The sequence below is a fragment of the Triplophysa rosa genome, linkage group LG23 (genome assembly GCF_024868665.1).
Source record: "Triplophysa rosa linkage group LG23, Trosa_1v2, whole genome shotgun sequence".
In the NCBI taxonomy this organism is placed as follows: Eukaryota; Metazoa; Chordata; class Actinopteri; order Cypriniformes; family Nemacheilidae; genus Triplophysa; species Triplophysa rosa.
Window position 1 is genome coordinate 19892154 of NC_079912.1, and position 23710 is coordinate 19915863.

The 23710-nt window shown below is 38.9% G+C and overlaps 3 protein-coding genes across 4 annotated transcripts; 2 read left to right on the plus strand and 1 right to left on the minus strand.

Annotated features, from left to right (window-relative positions):
* Positions 1 to 3725: 3725 nt before the first annotated feature.
* ccr10 (chemokine (C-C motif) receptor 10) lies at positions 3726 to 8384 on the minus strand. 2 transcript variants are annotated; one of them, XM_057322162.1, is made up of 3 exons: positions 7604 to 8384; positions 5293 to 5406; positions 3726 to 5213 (listed from the first exon to the last, which is right to left on the minus strand). In XM_057322162.1, exons 2-3 carry the CDS (start codon positions 5354 to 5356, stop codon positions 3976 to 3978), a joined length of 1302 nt encoding a protein of 433 aa, XP_057178145.1. In that variant the 5' UTR covers positions 5357 to 5406; positions 7604 to 8384; the 3' UTR covers positions 3726 to 3975. The 2 variants fall into 2 exon arrangements, with proteins under 2 accessions (XP_057178145.1, XP_057178146.1); XM_057322163.1 differs by lacking the exon at positions 5293 to 5406 and having other exon boundaries at positions 7604 to 8381.
* Positions 8385 to 9486: 1102 nt separating this feature from the next.
* LOC130546759 (probable E3 ubiquitin-protein ligase DTX3) lies at positions 9487 to 11009 on the plus strand. Its single transcript, XM_057322171.1, has 3 exons — positions 9487 to 9688; positions 9777 to 9994; positions 10194 to 11009. Exons 1-3 carry the CDS (start codon positions 9524 to 9526, stop codon positions 10261 to 10263), a joined length of 453 nt encoding a protein of 150 aa, XP_057178154.1. The 5' UTR covers positions 9487 to 9523; the 3' UTR covers positions 10264 to 11009.
* A 1212-nt stretch (positions 11010 to 12221) lies between these two features.
* On the plus strand, positions 12222 to 13610 carry LOC130546756 (E3 ubiquitin/ISG15 ligase TRIM25-like). Its single transcript, XM_057322166.1, has one exon. The coding sequence runs from the start codon at positions 12544 to 12546 to the stop codon at positions 13414 to 13416; it is 873 nt and encodes a 290-aa protein (XP_057178149.1). The 5' UTR covers positions 12222 to 12543; the 3' UTR covers positions 13417 to 13610.
* Positions 13611 to 23710: the final 10100 nt, after the last annotated feature.

Genomic DNA, 23710 nt, shown 5'->3' on the forward strand with positions numbered 1-23710 from the left:
TTGTAGAAAAAATAGTTTTGTCATATTAAAAATATAATTCTGATAATGATAATAAAAAAGCGTTGATAAGTATAAGTCGAAGGATGAGAAAATCAGAATAAGGCCATGCTCAGACTTGACTTCTTTTTCGAAGCTGCTAGCGTCTGTTTTACATTATAATCCTAGTAATTTATTTGTCCTACAACAAATAAAGTGTGAAACATAACTCAAATAAAAGTTATATAATGTGAGGAAAATAAAATAAGCTTTTTAAAGAGGTTTTGTCATGTACACATGCCAGCTTCAGTCGCAAGGTGCGCTTCCAAGCACTGCCGGCAAGACGCCCAAATCACTTGCCAACACTAAATACAAATAACAAAATGCACGTTTTGTTTTTCCACATGTTTTAGATCATGCATGTATTCAGATGTTTCTGTGAACACATTTGAAACTCACTCTTTCCACACAGTATGTATACACTCTGCGCAAAGCAGCGTCACCGTCAAACACCTGACTAACTATTATTTAGAATAAACTACTACTTCACAAAATCAAAATAAATCAACTAAAAGATGTTTACATTGTTTTAAATTATTATTATTAATATTTCCCTTGCCGCGCCCCCCCCCCTGGTCTTTTATTGGTGACAACTGCTAACAACGTGTACAAAATATCCACGTTCTCAAAGAGAATTAGAATTCTTGTCGAATCAAAATGGTTGCACCCGATCTGATATAACACCAAATTTGCTGTTATTGGCACACTTTGTAGTAAATGCCTACACAAAGCTGACCGTTTTTCACACTTTAACTCCTGTACAGTACATTTCCCACTATAATCTATTTTCTTAGTTAAAACCAGTAATCTATAACATATAATATAATATTAACAGTAGCCCAGATATCAAGGGAGTACATGAAACCTATTGAATCAATGTTAAACCTGTTGATTTGTCAATGTAAATGCATCAATTTAACTTCTGGCCCGCAAATCATGTTGATTATTGTTAAAATGCAATAATGGCTTTGGCTTTTCATAGAGTTGTACTCTAGCATAGTACAACACAACATATACAGTAGATGAACATATTTACTGAGTGCTACAGTGTGACAAGGCATTCCTAAGAGCGTGTGCTGTCTTCTCCTGCCCCAAACCTTAGTGCCCTTTTTGTTTGTTTCCGCCACTGCCCCCAAAAATGTGTGTGCAGGGCCCTGAGTGCAACCATTAGCAGATACATACAGTTTGTGATGAATTAACTTTTTGTAATGCATCTGTTGAGGACATTGAACACTTGTTTTATTATTGCTGTTAATTGTTATTGATGAAAGAGGATTGTTTGGTTTTTTGTTTATACTTTATATGTATTTCTGTATATTTGGAAAGAATTTAGATAATTGATAATTGGCGTTAGATAGTGTAATTTAAGGTAATTATATGGCGAGATTTTGCACCACTTCCGGCCGTAGCTGGATCCCTTCTAGCCACAACAGAAGTTTAATAAAAAAAAAACGAACCGGCGAACCGGAAGTCTTGATATGCAAGGCATAATGAGTAATTTCGCATGTGGAAAGGTGGATAGGTAAAGATGTTAGAATTGTCTTATTGTCTAAAAAGTGTGCCTACAATATGTAGCGAAAATTGTGCCTAAACTTAACAAACAAATCCAGCGTTTTGCAAACAAACGCAACCTTTTAGGCAAAAGAAATAAACTCTGAAACAAACAGAAAGCGTTTTACACATACATAATGCAATTCGATAGAAAATGTAAGATATAAATGTACTGTGTTTAAGTCTCTCCTTTTTATGAGATTCTCTCAGCTTGATTTTCCTCACAAATGGGACCGTGCAGATTTTCTCAGTTTTGCAACTTCTCCCAAAACAGCAGATAGTTCAATTGTTTGACTTACATTTATATTACAGTTTTTTGTGCTGGTTTATTTTATTGTAAAAAAATTGCCCAATTAGCTTGAAATAGCCAAAAAATAGCAGCATTCATTTGAAACCTAAATAGGCTAATTGTCAGGATCCTGTCCGGTGTTTTCGAGCCTTGTGGACAGGGTCGTGACAGTACCATGTCTTGCGTGTGTTACGTCTTGTGTGGGGGTACGTGGCAGTTTGTTTTGACATTGCGCCATGTGTCCTCCTGTCTCTTGCCTTGGCCCCGCCCCCCTTGTTTCCCGGTTAATCTCCCCGTTAGTGTTTATCCCCTTATAGTGTTCCCCTTTATAAGCCCAGTGAATTCCTCGTCCTGTGTCAGATCATTGTTGTATTTGCCGTTCCTCGTCTTGCCCTGCGTTACCCTCATCTGGAACTTTGTCCTTGCTGTGATCCTGTCGTGTTTCGTGAAGTATACGTTTTTGTTTCTCTTTGAGTCCTTGATTTTATTCCCCCTCGTGGGAAGTGTTCTGATTGTTTTATTATGAAGAATTCCTGTTTTGCCCCATTGTGTGTTTTGTGTTTACGTTTAATAAAAGTTTTTTGGTTATTTAGCTGTCTGGGTTCTCTGTCCGCAACCCTGACACTAATGGCAACCAAACAATGTAGACGACTGACTGAATCAACTGCCACAACGATTTATTTGCTTTTTCATCTTTTATAGCCTAGAAAACTCTCTACTTTAATGCCATAGTGTTCAGACAAAATGTTAAATACTTTTTATCTATGAGTTGCTATGGATAAATCAAACATATGTATCAATGCAACTTTCATGCAGAAAAATCACTAAAAACCGAGTCGCATCTCAGAAAGAGCGCAAAATACTATTGTAGCGAGGAAGGCGGGGCGAGAGCCGTGGGGCGGGGCCGGCGGCGTAAGTGGCAGGGATATGATTGCTACATATGCATAATGTCTGTTTGTATATTGCTTCTAATTCGTTTGTATTAGTTTATTATGAATTTTGCTGCCCTCTAGTGGCCGTTTGTGCTGCACCCCAAACGGCGCGGGGATGACGGCGACTAATGCGAGCTTGTGGGGCTGAACAAGCAGCTTTCCCCCGATTTAGTCCTTGACTTTCCCCCCACAATTGTTACTTTTAACTTCTTTAATAAATCTTCCCTAGTTGAATTGGGTTTTTGAGGTTTTCCTTAATGGTGTTATGTTGGTGTACATAACAATGATGTTATTAGATTATATCCGTTTCCATAGCTGTAGTTTACGTAGCTTATTACGCGGACTTACAAAAATGCTGTTACAGTAATTATTTGTCTTTTAGCTTATTAGCTGTAAAGTGGAAGCACTGGTAGCTTAAGTCTTTTTTTATCACAACTTACCTTCACACATAAGGCAAAAAACCTGGAAAGGGCTGCTGCCTGCCTCCTGACCTGCAATTGTTTTCAATAAATATATTTGTTAGACAGAGCTGTGCACAAACATGAATATTTATTCATTTATTTTTAAAAAAGCATTTTCTCTCGATGAATAAGAAGTGCAGGTGCTCCAGCCTCCAGTGATTGGTCCTAAAAGTTCTTTTCAGAGGACCCATCAGCCTGTAATGAAGAGAGAAGCCTGTGCTTTCTGTGCTCTACCCATTATTTTTACATTGTCTGTTTGTTTTAAAAAAACATATAGTAAAACCCCTTATAATTGGAGTGATATCAGTATGAATGTGTTGTTTAAACATTTCTTCATAGCCTACAACCTTGCTCAGAAGGTGCACAGCTTCACCATTCTGTGATGTTTTTCCACAATTAAGAAGATTCTCTTTAAAAATACAAGACGACAAAAGTGCAGATCGACGTTTATTTGCATTTATATAAAACACCATTATATAATAATATAACAATTTGTAAAAGCACTTTGTTCAGGGGTAGATAGGGAAAAAAACAACAGTATGTTTTCAATGGTATTATTTACAACTTTTTAGTAATGAAACTTAAGATAAACTGAAAATAGAAATTAGAATAAGCATTTCAAAAACGCAGAGATAATAAGCTATTTACAGTAAAGCAAATCAGACCATGCATTTTTTTGTTTGTTAAAAGAGAACAGAGAAATGTTTTATTTCAGAGCTGGTTTAGCTGTATGATCACTAATGGCACCAAGTCTTGACCAAACCATTTGATCAGACCTAGGCGCTGGAAAAATGAAGGTCTGGGCTGTGTTTTCTTCTCTTGCGGTTGGTGAAGCAGGTGTGATTTTGGTGGCCATGTAGGCGGATGGTTGGGGCGACAGAAGGGTCGGGGCAGGGGAGGAGGGCGTGACGGAGCTTCCGTTGTCATGCTGTGGGGTCAGATGAGACAGACACATGCACCCGGTGTCCGTCAACAACCTTAGGATGTCATTTCTAAACCTTACACCCACCAGAGCGTAGAGCAAGGGGTTGAGACAACACCGCACGTACGCCAGGGCGCGCGTGATCTCTTCTTCAAGGTTGACCCTGTTCCACTGGTCACATGTTGGTTTGGGTGTGGACATTCTGATCAGAAGTACCACAGTGTAAGGGAACTGAAACAGCAGGAACAGGACAACAAGCAATGCCATGAGACGCAGAGTCCTCTGTCTACGCCAGCATTTCCCTCCGGCACGGAGCAACACGCGGCCTATCGCGCTATAGCACACTAGCATTGCCACGCATGGAATACAAAACCCTGCGATCTTTGCTATTTGGGCCCATAACTTCCATTTACTCACATCGTCCGCCCACACGTCCATGCTGCATAATGAGTTATTAGTACCCGTCTCTGTGATTTCAGAAGAGAAGCACAGCTCTGGCAGGCTCAAAACGACCGAGGTCAGCGCCACCCCAGTGGCAGACAGTGTGCTATAGCACAGCGTCCCAGAATTCAGCTTTCGCACGGCCCTGGTGCGGACCACCACCAGATAGCGATCAACGCTAATGCACGCCAAAAGCAGCAGGCCGCTGTAGGTGTTGATAGCGTACATGCTGCGGTTTACCTTACAGAGCCCCTCGCCGAACACCCAAATGCCGTTTAGAGTCTCGGCCGTCTGCAACGGCAAAGTCAGCAGAAGGAGCGTATCGGACAGGGCCAGGTAGAAGAGAAAAACGTCGGTCATGCAGCGCAGACGAAGACGGCGGTACAGCGCGAAGGTGGCAATGACCAGCACGTTTCCAACTATGCCTAAGAAGAAAACAATGAGGTAGATTGTCGTCAGGATCACAGTCATGATCAGCTTTTGCTCTTTGCTGGCTTCACATAGCTCGAAAAATTCACTGATGTTGTCAGTGGTGTAATCGTACAGAGGATCTTCTGTTGTTAGCTCGTAATCCTCCATACCTGTGAAACACAGCAGAGAAACATCATATCACTTTTATGTGCTACTTGTGTGAAAGGTTCTGGTCAAGAAGGACTATACCTTTAGAATTACAACGTTTTTTCTTGAGGGTTTTCTGGCAACTGGGCCAAGATGACTGCAACATTAAAACCGTTGTTGTTGCGGATTTACGTCGCTAGGGGGCGCGCATGTGACCTGTGAAGTTTCGAAACTATGTCAGGTCAACCCGAAGGTCTTTAAGAAAAGGGTTAGACTGTTAAAAACATGATACCTAAGCCATGACAGACAAATAAATAATACACACATATATATATATATATATATATATATATATATATATATATATTGTTGTGTTTTTAAAAAAATGGTTAATTTTAAAATTATTTGTGGTTTTAGATGTCCATATATTTTATTGTTTGTCATTTATTTAGAAGTGCAGGCGTTTTTTTAGTGACTGGTTATTATTGACTAATGGGGACTGTTTGAGCAATATTAGCTGACTTTCTTGGATCATACGAATGAACTAATGACTGATATAAAAAGTCATTTGGTGAAACTGAAATATATAGGCTATTCTAAAATATAAAACGTGTAGCCTACATTTTATACGAATAAAATTAATGTTGAACGTCGTTTGCGCGACGGTTTGTAGAACCTTTGTATCTGACAGGCTACTATCTGACGAATTATAATTCTTAATCTTTTTATATGCAATAATATAGATTCATTTTGACAATTGAATGCTGCTGTGAAAACAAATTATAAAATAAAATGCTACCTTTAATCGAATACAAAAACTTTTTCATTGTAAATGCAACACCCTGCTAACGAGTTAAACGAGCGTTTCTCACATGCGAGAAATTAATATCAAAAAGTCTAGTCACAACAACAAATTCCGTAACTATGGAAACTCGTACAACACTGTTGACAGATGCGTCACGATAAAATGTCACATCTAGTTTCAGGTGCGTTTTGCGGCGAATAAGAGCACGAAATATCTTAAATAAAGTGTCACATGAAATTGCAGACGACTCATCTCGCGACTGATCGCGTGTCACAGGCCGACAGTCGTCTGACTCCCACTCGCGCTATCACTCACCCTTGCGTGCCAAAGCGGTTTAAAACGCACTCGTGGGGCACGGGGTGTCTTTATTCGAGCAGAAGTGTGATGATAGCTCTCTGTGGAAGAGAAGAAGTGGCTTTTTGCGATGGTTATGTGAAGAAATAGGCAGTTTTGCGATTCCGAGGATGATAATGACGGTGATGGTGCTGCAGCACCTGCGCATCTGACATTTGAGTTAGTGGAGATACGAATCTACAACTTCACCGTAAGCTTTTACAAATATACATGAAATGTGTGTAAGATAAATGAAGTAATAATACGTTTTAGTGATTCAATATATAAGTGTTGTTAAATTAATGATATACTGTAGGCCTATAGGTGCTTTTACGCGTGCGTGTTAATGGACTTTATTGTAAATCTCCGTTCAAATCTAAGGGTAAAATGATTATTAATGTTTAACGTAAGAGGAGACCTAAAAATATTTTTTCGTGAATTTTATGCCGCCAATAATCAACTTTTTTCCTGATTTAGAATGAAATGTTTCTGCACTAATTGACATTCATTTTAAGGAGGACACAAACGTTGCATGTACGTGTAAAATAATTTAAAAGTGCTAAGAAAACAGTTAACTATTCAAAATGTTTTAAGTGAGGTACCCAAGAGCTGATATTAATACAGTGAGTGATAATAATGACAGACAAGCCACGTCAATAATCAAAATGACAAAAATATTGAATATATGATGTAATGTTTTGGATGGCGTAACAATAACGCACACAATCAGAATAAAGTTATTATTTATCTTAAAAACATTGTCTCAATGCATATTTTTGCCGTTTTTAGTGTGGCATGCGTTTTATTTCTTTTAATTTTTTCTTTTAAATTTATATTATAATTTTACATTTTAGGCCTACTTGTAAAACTCTGCTATATCACCGATTTCTTTAATACATGTCCGAGTATTAGATCCAAAAGCACACGCAGAGTTTGTATATCATTCTTATGTCTTAATAAATGTTATCTTATAGTTTGACTTCAACACTCTCTAATTCTGTAACTTAGGTAAAATGCTGTTTTATTTTGTCACACACACATATATATATATATATATATATGGCAGTTTCTCTACACATTACACCAAAACGAATACTAGTACCCCTTACAGGTGCTAAAATCATTTTGGTTTGTGGTGACAGAAATAATCTATTTAACAAAAGGGGACACATGACACAATCACACACAGTGTGTCTATATTTGTGCATAAATGTGTGCGTGCACCTGTAATCTTAGACATAATACAGTATGTGTGCAAACCTTGTTTTTACTCACCTGTGACTGCAGGTCTTCAAGATCAGATGTGCTGAGTCTTCACTATTCAGACCTCAGTGGGTTGTGTTTTGAGAGAAGGGTGTTCGGCGTGTCACCCTATTTGTGTGTTGACGCTTGGTTGGCTTTGCATTGCCCCACACTTCACACCAGAGCAGACTTGATAAACATGCGTGGAGGCGTGTCATCTGTGTCACAGTTCTAATATCCTCATTTATTGAAGTCTTATTTTTGCCATTGCATGTGGCAGCTGAGTGTTTTTAAAGGTATGTTGGGAAGATGGACTGCTGGTGTTTGTCCTCTTCAGGAAGTCTTTTTTTTCATGTTTAAAGAAGGACACTTTATATGATGATAATTTGAATTAGTTGAAATTAATTTGAACTATTTTAATGTGAGCCAAACTTGTTATTTGTCAGTGCATTAAGTATGATTTATGAAGACTGCATTGTTGTTTCAACTCATGGTTACCTGTTGTAATTTGGACTCAATCATGAGTTGAAACAACCCAGATTTTTCAGATTGCCGTATGTTTGACAGCAGTGAATTTTTGATATTTTAAGTCTGAAATATTATGAGGAAAGATGTTTGTTGAACTCATCCTGATCCTCGGTTTGTTCTCGAGTTCAACCGAATGTCATACTGGTTTCCCTGGTGCTCAGACCATGCACATAATGTGGTTAAATGTAGGTTTTAATCAGTGGAATCTGAGGTCGACTCTTGTCATACATTTAAACTGTAGTGTGTAATGAAAGATTGTGTACTTTGCAGAAGGTTATTGTGCAACACCTTAAAGGATGTTAAGGAGGATGTTAAATCTCTTTTGAAACATCTGGAATACTTGATTGTGATTGGTCAGTTGTGGTATTATACTCTATTTCTGTGTTATGACCAATAAGTGCTTTCTAAGTTTCAGAAAACAAACTCCTACGCATCGAGTTCTAATGTAGTCATCATTGCACAAATCATACTGAACAAGCTTGTGTGTTCAAAAGGGTTTGAAAATGAAATGATAGCCGGCTGAATAGTTGAGAATAAAGACATGTGCAATTCAAATGATTCTCAGGGTGCACATCCTCTCTCTGTCTCTCTCTCTCTCTCTCTCTCTCTGTCTCTCTCTCTCTCTGTCTCTCTCTCTCTCTCTCTCTCTCTCTCTCTCTCTCTCTCTCTCTCTCTCTCTCTCTCTCTCTCTCACATAAATAAAGTGTTTATGTATGTAGTGCAACTTAAAGTGGTTTATAATATAATATATGTAAATATATATGTATTTTGTCACACACACTGTCTCGCTCGCATGCACACATACACTCGCTCACACACAAGAGAGAGAGAGAGAGAGAGAGAGACAGAGAGAGGATGTGCACCCTGAGAATCATTTGAATTGCACATGTCTTTATTCTCAACTATTCAGCCGGCTATCATTTCATTTTCAAACCCTTTTGAACACACAAGCTTGTTCAGTATGATTTGTGCAATGATGACTACATTAGAACTCGATGCGTAGGAGTTTGTTTTCTGAAACTTAGAAAGCACTTATTGGTCATAACACAGAAATAGAGTATAATACCACAACTGACCAATCACAATCAAGTATTCCAGATGTTTCAAAAGAGATTTAACATCCTCCTTAACATCCTTTAAGGTGTTGCACAATAACCTTCTGCAAAGTACACAATCTTTCATTACACACTACAGTTTAAATGTATGACAAGAGTCGACCTCAGATTCCACTGATTAAAACCTACATTTAACCACATTATGTGCATGGTCTGAGCACCAGGGAAACCAGTATGACATTCGGTTGAACTCGAGAACAAACCGAGGATCAGGATGAGTTCAACAAACATCTTTCCTCATAATATTTCAGACTTAAANAAGGTTCTAGAGAATCCGGTACATGGCTCAAAGGCTGTACGACAGAATCAGATGCAGGAGCATCAAGAAGAGCAGCATTCAGGAAAAGAGGCCAGAAAAGATCAGAATGGCATCCGTGGCACTGTGAGATTTTCAGAGATATCTTTGAGCATTCCTGGTTTTGACAGATACACAACAGCCAAGATCACATATTGCATACCTGATGGCATACAGGGGGTATTATTCCTAATACTTAATTTTTAGAGTGAAGCATCATAGCATGTGGTATACAATAATCAGGCCTCGCTCTACACATCTCTTCTAGGATACCGATCCATGTCCCGGGTCATCATTCCAGGGTGGTCTGTTTGAGGCCTACCTGCCACTCAGCTCAAAAGGATGGGCTTTATTGTGCTGCCTTAAAAAGGCTTTTCATCAAGGGCTAACTTTTGCTGTAAGTCCAGGCAAGATTGACGGTGAAGGTGGAAAAGTGACCTGGGGAAAGATTCCTCACAAGACAAAGATGGACGGAGGAAAGAGTCTGTGAGTACAGATGTTGGAACTGTTACTCATATACTCAGAAATGTACTTTTTTCTTCATGTACATGGTTTATTCAGTATTTCACTAGATGTTGTTTTACTTACGTGTGTGTGTATCTTGTAACACATACATCTGAATAGTTTTGCTATTTTTTTGTCTTCGTAAAGTGGAAATAAGACATAAAAGTTTGTTTGTGTGTAGGAATGGATATCCAGACTCATCATACCTTAACCACTTAACAGAGATACTGGTGGCTCATGGGATTGAATGAGTACCTGCGATTAGTCAAGATCAAGTCAAATCCTAATGGTGATATGACTACCACAAGTCTTCATCCTGACCACACATAATTCGTAAATAGTGCTGTACACAAAGTAAATGATTTTCAGTCTGTACACAAAATCATTTTGGATTAGAGAACTGTTAAAGGCAACTAGTAATCATTTAGCATTCAGTATTTTTAATATCAATTACTTGTGATTTATATTGTAATGAATGTGGAATGATACTCTTAAATATAGTTTTATTAATACGTACAGTATAAATAACGTTCAACCTCTGTAAATTCTGCATCGATTGAATGTCTCTTTGAATACAAAATCTTATTTTAGAGTTTGTGTATTTTAGTCTGTGTAATTGTATAGATGATTTGTTGAAAATGTGTTTTTAACCTTCTTCATTATACATGTACAAGAAAACTATAGTGTTTTGATGTGTATTGCCTACTCTGGCTTTTAGTTGTGGTATTACTGCTGAACTAGTTTGTGTATAATTTTGTTGTACAACCTTTCAGTTCAGCAAAGTAAAACGTATTTTGTTTGTCAGTCAGTTATCAGCAGTAGATGGTAGGTTTTTACATTTTCAACCCAAATTGTAAGTGGCACTTGCCCATGCAAACCTTATTCTGCAAAAGAATAAAACTTAAGACAGTGAAAACTTGCCCAGTGTGAGTAGTGTTTGTACTGTAAAATTCACCTCAGTCAACCTAACTTTATCAGGGTTATTGATGCCACAGGACATTAAAAGGTGAGAAGTATGTTCTCATATCAAACATTTGCAATTGATCTTATTTTTGTGCATTCAAATGTAAAGCTTGAGAAACGTAATAAATTATGTTTGGTGTATTTCAAGTCAAACCTTACAAGACACATTTTCATGCATGTGTGTGGAGAGAATTCTCTGAGGATAAAATGGACCAAGAGAAGTTTCATTCAAGCTAATCAGAATCTAATGTAATATGTTTGATAGAGTAAAATTGGAATAGAATATAAAAGGTTGCTCTCCTTATAAAACCTCAGATGTCCAATTTCACTGTTTTTCAGGTAATGGAAAAAACTAATATTGTGTTGTCAAAGTTGACAAACACTTTTTATGACTACTTTTTAATAGTTCGATATTTGCACAACCCAGTGAAAAACAAATGGTGGCAAAAATGGCAAAATCACGAAATATGGCGATCCAAGGATTCAGAAGGACAGTGAAAGGAAAGAATAGGAAACTATATCAGACTATGATATCACTTGCTATCACTGCACATCACTTGCTAACTTTGCCTATTCTGTAAACCTTAGCAGCATTAACAAACTGGTAATATTCATGTACATCATAATGAACAGAGTAGTTCCAAAGAGTTTGTTTGTCATCTTTATGCCATTTTATACCGCTTATACCAACAACTAGAGAACCAAACTCTGGTTATATGCTCTGAAACACAAAACACCTGACCCTGGCAGCATTCTTAATCTCTTCAGGGATGGCTTCCCATACAGGTTTTAAGATTAGTCCTAGACTTTAAAAAAATGTTAGATTTGTCTTAACTGAAAACTGCTTGCACTGACGTGTCTTAAAATACAGCAGTGCCATTGTTTTGTCTCAAGATGCACAATTGTAATGTTTGTAAGGCAAAAACTATTGTCCCAATTTAGCTAAAGCCTAGTCCTGTTTTAATATCTAATCCCTGTGTAGGAAACCGCCCCTCAGTGTTTTGTCAATATGGGTGAACCAAGAGATCTGCTACTCCAAGACCAACTCAGCACTTCTGTGATCTATTGAATCCAGTCACAATTCCCTGCAGGCTGTTTCTGCTTGGACTACAATGGCAGCTGTTGGGAATAAAGAGTCCAACTGTTCCCCAAGGCCTTGTAATGGCATATTATAAATGTAATATAATGGACAGTGTTGCCTTCATTGTTAAAAACAAATGGAGGTTAAGAACGAATGGAAGCTTTTACCTATTTAAACGGTTCTGCCTAAATACTTGAACCTAGAGCAAGTAAAATATAAGATCTAAAAAATAAAATGCCACCTGATATTCATATTTCATTTCATAGTTGACACGTCTATCATACGCAAAATAAATAACAAATTGTTAGGTGTACAAATATTTTCCTGTAATGCCTTTTCTCAAGATTTAAATACTTGACAGGCGATTGAAATACCTGCACCTGTCAAGCAGGTTACACAACACAAACTTGCATTCTCAGTGCCGAAAATAACAATGCAGATTTATGGTGTCCTCTGATGTGTTGAGAGCGAAGACAGATTTTGAGGAATGGCAAAGAAGTGTTTTGAAGATCAAAATCCTCTCTGTTGTTCTATCTGCTTGGACCAACTTCAGGATAACAATTCCCATGGACACAATTACTGCCTGGATTGCATTAAAGACTGGGATGCACACGGCAGCAAAGAGACAAGTTATAGTTGCCCTCAGTGCCGAAAGACCTTCACACCCAGACCTGTTCTCAACAAGAACACCTGCATGTTTGCAGAGATGGTGGAGAGGTTTAAAAACACAGGACTTCGGGATTCTTCACCTACGCATTTTCATGGTTCTGGCCCGACGGAGTGTAAAATCTGTACCGCACAAAAAACAAACACTTTGAAGGTCTGTCCAGAATGTGAGGATTTACGCTGCAAGACCCACCCGTGCCATCGTTTTAATGACCACACCAGAGAAAAGCACACAGTAATTGTTGTTAGTGCGGACTATCACGGCAATATCTTCTCTCGGCACAACAGACTGCTGGGGGTTTACTGTCGTACAGACCAACAGTTCATCTGTACTCTGTGTCTTAAAGATGCCCACAGAGGACATGAAGCATTTTCAATGATGCCCGAGAAGAACGGAAAAACTCCAGAACACAGGAGACCTATGGCAAAAAAAGCACACAGGGGCAAGAGCAAAACAAGTGGACATGGCAAAAGAAAGTCTAATAAGATCATGCATGGCACTGGACATAGACACAGTGGCGGGCATACCCGGGTCTCACATGCAAACAGTGGGCATGAAACTGTCCAACAAAAGAGCAGTGGACGTGGAGTTCATTCTCATGGGCACAGTCATGGTGTTGGACGCAGGAAGAGTAGAGATGGGGGTCATGGAGATTTAATCACAGGTCATGGTCATGACAGGAAATGGCTCTAGAAGAACCACAGGAGATACCTAAAATGTCCAGTGATTCATGAAGGAACGTCAAGAGATTTTATATGAGCTTAAGCACAGTTTAACAGAGCAGCAAACTGGAATGTTGCCTCTACCAGATTCAGGTGTTCTCACTGCAGCATTTTTTAGAATTACTGTATATTCTCTTTTGGATAATTGTGTATTTTATATAACAAAAGTACTAATTAGCCCTTGTTTTTACAATGAACAATTCACAAGAATGTAACAAATTTGTTTTAGAGTAGGGACATGAAATAACCTCATAAATACAAAATCTCTTATATACACTCTGAATATGTGTCATTGTCAAAACAATTTTGATTTGAATCTTTTAATGAATACAATGTAAACATGTGCTGTATTGTATGTACATAACTTAAGATTTTACTTTTTACAAGACAATAAACTTCCAGACATGGAAATAACAATTTGAAAATCTTTTTGTCATTTCCAAGTTTTCTCTGACTTAATGAAGCTTAAGTTGCTGAACTACATTTTCTGTGTTTGCGTTTTCACGCAAAAATGAGATCATTTATTCACACTTATGTCATTCAAAACCTGTATATGATTTGTAAGTTTAACAAATGTGACCCTGGACAACAAAACCAGTCTTATGGGTCAATTTTTCGAAATTGAGATTTTTACATAATCTGAAATCTGAATAAATAAGATTTATATAGATGTATGAGTTGTTAAAATAGGACAATATCTGGCTGAGATACAACCATTTAAAACTCAGGAATCTGAGAGTGCAAAAAAATCAAAATATTGAGAAAATTGCCTTTGAAGTTGTTAATCAGGGGCACTGTGGCAGACCATCCACTCATAAAACTAAAGTTTTTATACATTTAAGGTAGTAAATTTACAAAATATCTTCATGGAACATGATCTTTACTTAATATCCTAATGATTTTTGGCATAAAAGAAAAATCATTAATTTTGACCCACACAATGTATTTTTGTCTTTTACTAAATATGTTCCCGTGCTACTTAAGACTGGTTTTGTGATCCAGGGTCACAAATGTCTTAGTGGTTTTGTGTATACAGTGGAAGTCAATGGGGCCAGTTTTTGGTTACTAACATTCTTCAAAATATCGTAATTTGCATTCTGCAGAAAAGTCATACAGGTTGACATGAGGGTGAATAAATTAAAGAATTTTTATTTTGGGGTGAACCAACCCTTTAAGAACACTACACTCTTAAAAATAAAGGTGCTTAAAAGGTTCTTCGCAGCGATGCCATAGAAGAACCATTTTAGGTTCGTCAAAGGCTCTTTAAAGAACCATCTCATTCTTACTTTTTTATAATCTGAAGAACCTTTTTTGAAACAGAAAGGTTCTCCAAATGTTAAAGGTTCTTTCATGGCATCAAAGAACCTTTTGAAGCACCTTTTTTTTAAGAGTGTACACTAGTTTGTTTTTTCCTTCCTAATCGTAATCACAATCAAGTATTTTGTTTTTGTGTTTTCTTACAAAAATCCTTTAATGTGAATTAAAAATTTAATAAAAAAACGACCAATCATTTTATAACCAACTAATGTGTGACAACATAATGCTTTGCAAATAACATAATATTGTGGGGACTTAGAAGTATTTGAAAATGAGATTATGTTGCTCATTCTACATTATTACCTAAGAAAGCAGATCGCAACAAAATCCCCATTACATTTTAATAGTGTGTTTTTAATCGATGTTGTTAAATAATGACTCCAGAAACATCTGTATGTTTTTTTTAGTTATGCTCTTTAATTAGTCCTGGAAAACATGTAAGGCAAAATGGTCACATCACACACAGAAGCATTATGAACTCTACGGTCCTCACGACCACACGCAGTCCAACCAACCCAGAGTCAAGCACAGATACAGCAGCACTTCAGGTTCTCAAAATGAAACGGAGAAAGTTCACATGGAGGGTTTCTGAAAACAAACAAACAACAAAAACAACCTGCGGTGCTTCTCTGACGTGTGTGGAGGGGGGTGATTTAATGCTGACGAATAGGGGTTTTGAATTTCTAACCAATCAGTAAACAGGAACGCAAAATGGTGTCTCTGATTGGTTCTTGGTTTGAAAAGCCAAACAGGAAAGTCGGAACTGTGCAAACTGAAAGACACCAAGTATTCATATCTGAACATACAACCAAGTGCCACTACCCACAAGGCATTTGTGAGACAAAAACAGATGTTACTCTGAGTTTTTATGATTTTTTGTTGGAAACGGCCTGAAACGCCTTTCTTCAGTGTGTCTGATGACACCAGCCATATGAATTCAGATCTAAAATTCCACTTCAATCTTTTCATAGCTAGTTGTTCACATGAATTTTAATATCGGTACACTAAATGGCAATTTAATTTAGTATCTAATATTGTAACTAATGTCTAAGCATAACGTTTAGCTGCATTGGTTAATAACAGGAATTCTCGACTTGGCGAACCTGAGGGGTGTTTCCTGTTCTGGGAAAGCTATTGGATTGAGTGTCTGAGGAAGGAAGCAGCTTGGCTCCCAGTCGCACAATTCCATATCCACGAGAGACAGTCACACCTGCAGCTGAGCTCATTGCTAAGTCGTACGCGCTCCAAAAAAGGAAGAGGAAGAATATTCCATCACAAACCTTGAGAGACTTTAAGCAGCACAGATGTCATTGTTGGGTGTGTGCGTGTTACGCAAGGTCTCTGGATTCAGTGGTGCTTAATGTTAACCAGACAGACAGAACTAAGAAACGGAGAGGTGAAACTGAATCGTAAGCTGCTGAGTTCCAGAACCAGAACACGGGGTTCTAGATCTAGAATGTTATGCAGCAACGTGACAAAATACTGAACTGGACAAGATTAATAAGAGTGTTGCGTGAACGTCAACGCGTAAACATTTGTGACCTGTAACTGCTTGGAAAAGTACATTGACATGAATATTTTTATTCTGACTGCTGATGGATTTTTTTTGTTTACCTCTGGTAAATATGCCACTTATCGACCCACACACAATACACGGAAGTATCTGAAAACAACAGGACACCTGATCTGGGGGGTTGTGTATAGACATGCGTGGAGGCAATCTGGTGTTGGTCTACGACTGAGGCACAGTGAGAACGAGAGGTTTTGCATGAATTTGAAAGTTAGCAGAAAGAACGTTAGATATCAGTCAGCACCAATACAATTTAGGGCGTAGTCAACCACACACGACAGGAGCAAATTCAGAATCATAGGTCTCGCAAGATCACTTTAACAATAACCACAGAAGGTTGCATCTTTCATCTTCACTTTGTTTTTTTCTTCTTCAGTACAGTAAGCACAGTTATAGCGAAGGTCGTGCCTTCACGACAAAAGTTTGGCACACTCTGTCAGGACCAACTAAACATGACTCATCACACTGTAAAGGAACTGCAGCAAAGCCTTTTCAACACAAACCACTAAAATGCAGACCACTGAAACAAACAAACAAAAACACGAAAGAGGACGGATATTTTTCAATGAAATGTTAGTCAGGGTCACTTAGTGTTCTCGGTCACCATTCACAATAACACAGGAAGAGAACCGGCAGGGCACAACGAAAACCAAAAATCGAAAGTCAACCGGTGGATAAGTATTTCAAACTGGATCAGGATTCAGTTTCGGGTCCGATTCTTCAGGCTAGTACGGCAGCACCACTCCCACCCCAGTGCATTCTGAAACCATTAACTTACAGTGTAAGTGAAGCAGATGTGGCAATGGAGTGTGGTTTGTGCACTTTATATAGTGATTATGTAAACAATGCGTTGGCCTTCAAGAATCTGCATTTTAAAACACTTGCTTCTTGTGTTCGAGCGGAATAAAGAGGAGTGTGTTGGTGGGAGAGAGAGAGAATGTGACTGAATGTGCTGAAGCTGAGGGTCTGAGTGAAAACCTGGACTGCAATCGGAGATACAGTGGATTGGGAGTGTGACCACCATCTCTATAAGTTCAAAGGATAGCAAACCAACGCGGGCCGTTCACAGGGGCCGGAATATTTAAGAGTCATAGTGAGAATTAGAAATTGATAAAAGACGACAGAGAGAGTGTTAACAGTTCGGTTCACCCAAAACCCTGTCATCATTTACTCAGCAAATGATAACAGGATTTATAATGAAAACGTATGCGTGATCCTTTAAAATGCTGGACCGTAGCATATTTTAGCATGAGGGAGGTAGAGAGACTGAAAGAAACGATGTTTGAAACCTGACAAGACCTGAGGACAGAGTCAGATACGGAGACGCGCACGCGCACTGAATCACGCACAACAGACGCACATATAAAAGAGGGGGTCTGGTTTGTTTCACATAATCAGTTAATCACTGACATGAACCAGACTCCAGTGCACAGGGAAAGCAGTCAGCAGGTGTCTTGAATACTTGAATGATGGCACTGCAATCAACATAAATCACCAGCGGTGGCAGTAGATTACTGCTTACTGAGAAAGAGGTGGGAGGAGCCGGAGGATTTGATTGACGTGTCTAAGAGAGGAGGCAGAGGGAGTAACCGCATCCCTCAGGGAGTGTGCGAGTTATTTAAATGTTTATAAAAGCACAGAGGTTCAAAGTATGAGGAAAATAAAAAGCGGTAGTGTTTTAGACTTCTTGCCACGAAGTGTGTCTGTCGGGGATGTGGGGGTGAGACCTGACTGTCCTCTCTAACCGGACTAACTGCTGTTGCCATGCCAACCGCAATGACGCAAACTCTTAACAGGAGAGAGAAAGCCAGATGAGTGGAGATCATATTTAAATGTTACACGCAACTAGCGCGCTGCGGATCAGGGTGATCGGATGGTGATCCGTCACGGGACTGAGGGGCGGAAAGTGCCCTGGAATCCTGGAGGAGGTTCTGGAATGAAAGGCCACTCCTGTCTTTATCTGACCCTCCATATGCTTCCACATCTCAAGAGTTCATACAATGCGAGAGAGAGAGAGAATGATGGGAAAAGCCTGAGAGAACGTTCTCTATAATTGGACCTGTTTGCCAGCTAGGCTCATTAAAATCCAAGCACTTGCCCTGTCTAATGACATGGCACATTGATCAGCTAGCCACTGAAGCTTAAAGGGTTAGTTCATTCAATTAAATATTCAAACTTATATGGCTTTTTAATTCTCGTAGAAAACAACATTTTTTAAAGAACATTTTCTTTTTATATAATGAAGGTGAATGGGGACTGGGGTCAAGTTCCCCCCCACCAAAAAAAACCATGAAATTGGTCCACGTGACTTGTGATATCATGCAATAGCTGTGTGAAGATTTTAAATGTATAGTGCACTATATTTGGAATACAAAAATGAGAAATGGTTCCATTCTTGTAATGTTGCAGCTTGTCAGACTCAGTCCCCATTCACTTTCATTATATCAATAAAAACAGTCAATTAATAAAATCATCTTTTGCGTTCCATAAAAGAGTAAAAGTCATATTGTTTCCGAACATCGTGAGGGTGCGTAAATAACTGAATTTTCACATTCAAATAACTTCTTTAAAACACCCTCTCTTTTCTGTCAAGCTTATGAGACGGCAATGTGCCAATGGGGTTCTTTAAGTTACTACACATGTGTGCTTGTATCCGTATCAAAGAAGCTTGTTGTCTCTCTTAGCCAATCAGAAACCACCCGACTCCTCCAGAGTTCGAGTCAAATACATGTCAGTGAGTCAGGTCCTATAGAAAATCAACATAAACAATGGCAACGTAGGTGGGTGCCCTTGTTTAATGTGCAGGGTGTTCTGGGTGGGTCTTTTGATGACAATAGGACGATGACGAGAGGGAGGGCGACACCGCCTCTGCGCAAACCTCGCACAGACGACTAGCACTGTCTACACTTCCAAGCCAAAAATACAGTTAAAGAACTCGGCGTTATATTAGACAGCAACCTGTCTTTTGAAAAACACATGTCAAACGTCACAAACAGCCTTCTTCCACCTTAGAAACATTGCCAAACTGAGGAACATTCTATGTATTTCTGACACAGAAACACTAGTTCATGCATTTGTGACACAACCACTGCAGCTCAGTGGTTGTCCTGCATCATCATCATTAAACAAACTACAGTTAGTTCAGAACGCAGCTGCTGGAGTTCTGACAAGATCTAGAAAATGTGACCACATAACCCCAATGTTATCAACCCTTCACTGACTGCCCATTCAGTACAATAAAGTTCTTCTCATCACTTCTAAAGCATTAAACGGTTGAGCCCCCGCTCATCTAACAGAGCTTCTGTCACGCTATCTACCATCACAAAACTCCAGACTTCTGACAGTATAACTAAATCCACCAAAGGGGGCGGAGCTTTCTCATATGAACCTAACTCTGGAATAGCCTTCCCGATACTATCCGAGGGTCAGACACACTCTCCCAATTTAAATCTAGATTAAAGACATGTCTTTTCAGCCAAGCATACATATGATGCACACCAGTAATATCTCTTGTTTAGAAGTAAATGAACAGCAGCGACGCTAATAATACCCATCCCGAGGTAACCACAGATGATGCCGGCTCATGTAGGACCACCTGGTGTCATCCTCCTGACCATCAGGAGACCCGTCCAGACGAAACATCACACCAGCACCAGCTGATCGTCACGTGCCGTCCTCCTGCGAGATCCTGTGGACTTAACTGATCATCAGCTCAGCCCAGGCAAGCTCCGAGCAAAGAGCAAAGATGGACCCCTGTTATTTTTATTACTAACTTTAGTTTCTTTTTCTCTGTTTTCCTGTAAAGCTGCTTTGCAACAACGAAACACTGTGAACAGCGCTATATAAATAAAACTGAATTGAATATATTTTGACACATACGATCGGTCTGGTGCATACACCCATGCAATGCAACAGATGCAATGTGCAGGCGTATGCATATACGTGCATCCGGCCGTCTGTATGTGTAAAAATGTGAATTAAAAAGTACAAACAAAGTGAAACAAGAAACACGAAATGTGATTTTGCTGATCTGAAAACGCATTCTTTTTATGGCATCTGCCTGTAGCTGGTGAAGTGTGAAATCGCCCCCCACCGCCAGACAAATGTGAGTTTTTTTGCAAAGTGGTTGATTATTTTGCTTATCAGCGGGTTTTTCTTAACTGGAGATCTGTCACAATCGGACATATCTGCATTCAAATATTACAAATGAACAGTTCAGTTCACATACTGTGAGTTCTCATCCTCTATAAGACAAAACTGAAGCACTAAAAACACTGCCATGTTTTCAATGCTTGTGTACCAACACAAACCAGGCAATATGTTTTTAACTCAGCGTCTCACAATGCATTCTGGGATTGTCTTAACTGCAACTGTCTTGGATTCCAGATCCTGTGCATTGGGCTCATTAAAATGCTGCCTACAAAAGTAACTGACTGTTTTCTCAGATCGAAATGTTTGCAGTGTGTAAGAATGTTTGCAGTGTTTGCAAACTCATGTTTGCAGTGTGCAAGAATTGATGGCCAATTTCTAATTTCCTTTCACAATGAAGCACAAGAAGGTAAAGGTGAATCAGGTCAAATGTGTTGTCTCTCTCTCTCTCTCTCTCTCTCTCTCTCTCTCTCTCTCTCTCTCTCTCTCTCTCTCTCTCTCTCTCTCTCTCTCTCTCTCACCCTCCACCTTTTCTCTCTCTTTCCCACCCTTTCTCTGTTTTGTTTTGAGTGGTTTGTGGTTGGCAGGACGTTGATGGGTACAATGTTTACTTGCAGCGTGCCGTACACAGTTCAGCGCACACACAACACATTTGACCTGATTCACCTTTACCTTCTTGTGCTTCATTGTGAAAGGAAATTAGAAATTGGCCATCAATTCTTGCACACTGCAAACATGAGTTTGCAAACACTGCAAACATTCTTACACACTGCAAACATTTCGATCTGAGAAAACAGTCAGTTACTTTTGTAGGCAGCATTTTAATGAGCCCAATGCACAGGATCTGGAATCCAAGACAGTTGCAGTTAAGACAATCCCAGAATGCATTGTGAGACGCTGAGTTAAAAACATATTGCCTGGTTTGTGTTGGTACACAAGCATTGAAAACATGGCAGTGTTTTTAGTGCTTCAGTTTTGTCTTATAGAGGATGAGAACTCACAGTATGTGAACTGAACTGTTCATTTGTAATATTTGAATGCAGATATGTCCGATTGTGACAGATCTCCAGTTAAGAAAAACCCGCTGATAAGCAAAATAATCAACCACTTTGCAAAAAAACTCACATTTGTCTGGCGGTGGGGGGCGATTTCACACTTCACCAGCTACAGGCAGATGCCATAAAAAGAATGCGTTTTCAGATCAGCAAAATCACATTTCGTGTTTCTTGTTTCACTTTGTTTGTACTTTTTAATTCACATTTTTACACATACAGACGGCCGGATGCACGTATATGCATACGCCTGCACATTGCATCTGTTGCATTGCATGGGTGTATGCACCAGACCGATCGTATGTGTCAAAATATATTCAATTCAGTTTTATTTATATAGCGCTGTTCACAGTGTTTCGTTGTTGCAAAGCAGCTTTACAGGAAAACAGAGAAAAAGAAACTAAAGTTAGTAATAAAAATAACAGGGGTCCATCTTTGCTCTTTGCTCGGAGCTTGCCTGGGCTGAGCTGATGATCAGTTAAGTCCACAGGATCTCGCAGGAGGACGGCACGTGACGATCAGCTGGTGCTGGTGTGATGTTTCGTCTGGACGGGTCTCCTGATGGTCAGGAGGATGACACCAGGTGGTCCTACATGAGCCGGCATCATCTGTGGTTACCTCGGGATGGGTATTATTAGCGTCGCTGCTGTTCATTTACTTCTAAACAAGAGATATTACTGGTGTGCATCATATGTATGCTTGGCTGAAAAGACATGTCTTTAATCTAGATTTAAATTGGGAGAGTGTGTCTGACCCTCGGATAGTATCGGGAAGGCTATTCCAGAGTTAGGTTCATATGAGAAAGCTCCGCCCCCTTTGGTGGATTTAGTTATACTGTCAGAAGTCTGGAGTTTTGTGATGGTAGATAGCGTGACAGAAGCTCTGTTAGATGAGCGGGGGCTCAACCGTTTAATGCTTTAGAAGTGATGAGAAGAACTTTATTGTACTGAATGGGCAGTCAGTGAAGGGTTGATAACATTGGGGTTATGTGGTCACATTTTCTAGATCTTGTCAGAACTCCAGCAGCTGCGTTCTGAACTAACTGTAGTTTGTTTAATGATGATGATGCAGGACAACCACTGAGCTGCAGTGGTTGTGTCACAAATGCATGAACTAGTGTTTCTGTGTCAGAAATACATAGAATGTTCCTCAGTTTGGCAATGTTTCTAAGGTGGAAGAAGGCTGTTTGTGACGTTTGACATGTGTTTTTCAAAAGACAGGTTGCTGTCTAATATAACGCCGAGTTCTTTAACTGTATTTGCTGAGGTAACAGTGCAGCCTTCTATTTGCAAATTGTAATCTGTAATATTCTGCTCACAGGTATTCATCTGATAAGTAATATCTCTGTCTTATCTGAAATTAGCAGACGAAAATGACTAGTCATCCGATGTTTTATGTCCTGAATGCACTCTTCTAGTTTTGATCATTTTGAGGTTTGTCCGGTCTAGATGATATGTCAAAATATACAGCAGCTAGACATTGGCCTTGGTCTTGGACTAGTCGATTAGTGATTTTTTAAGTTGAGAGTGTGACTGAACATGTGTTGATGCTGCGCATGTTCTGTATGACATATTATAATTTCAGATGTGCTCTTACTGTATATATACAAAAATATATAGATATACCTTATGCACACATTTGCTGACATTTAGTTAAGTAACAAGAAATAGTGCTGAAGCTGTAATATTTTATTTGTTTATGTTTAAAACTTCCTGTTTATTGCAAAGTTTAATTGTAAAAAAAACTTTTGGACAAACTACTAAAATAAACAGTCAATTAAACCGTATTCTTCACATAAGAATAAACTATCTTGTTGTTTTAATTGTTTTAACTTTCACTTCTGGTCATTTCTGTTGTAAGTCAAAGTGTGTCACGGCAGCACATGAACATACTGTGTGCTCAGAATCATGATTTCGTGCAAACGTCGAGTAACCTCACATAAATCATGCTGTTGTGTAAATAAAGACGCTTGGTTTAAAAGTCCCCTGATGGCACGAAGTAGAGCGGATGCAGAAAAAAGTGTGTTCATACAAAACAACAGCAATCAACTGACAATCTGCCAGTAAACATTAAAATGTGAGATAAACTGTGAAATATATTTGTCTTTTTGATGTTGTGGTTTCTCACAATTAAATAATACATGAATTGAACTGTTTTTATGCAACAGCTGCAAGTCC

What these genes read in the sequence shown, in the direction of transcription:
- LOC130546756 (XM_057322166.1), top strand. Translation starts at nt 12,544, where the DNA reads ATGGCAAAGAAGTGTTTTGAAGATCAAAATCCTCTCTGTTGTTCTATC.
- ccr10 (XM_057322162.1), bottom strand. Translation starts at nt 5,356, where the DNA reads ATGTTGCAGTCATCTTGGCCCAGTTGCCAGAAAACCCTCAAGAAAAAA. An exon ending in AAAACGTTGTAATTCTAAAG is followed by an intron (nt 5,214 to 5,292) that starts GTATAGTCCTTC and finishes TGTGTTTCACAG; the next exon opens with GTATGGAGGATTACGAGCTA.
- LOC130546759 (XM_057322171.1), top strand. Translation starts at nt 9,524, where the DNA reads ATGCAGGAGCATCAAGAAGAGCAGCATTCAGGAAAAGAGGCCAGAAAA. An exon ending in TACCTGATGGCATACAGGGG is followed by an intron (nt 9,689 to 9,776) that starts GTATTATTCCTA and finishes CATCTCTTCTAG; the next exon opens with GATACCGATCCATGTCCCGG. An exon ending in ATGGACGGAGGAAAGAGTCT is followed by an intron (nt 9,995 to 10,193) that starts GTGAGTACAGAT and finishes GTTTGTGTGTAG; the next exon opens with GAATGGATATCCAGACTCAT.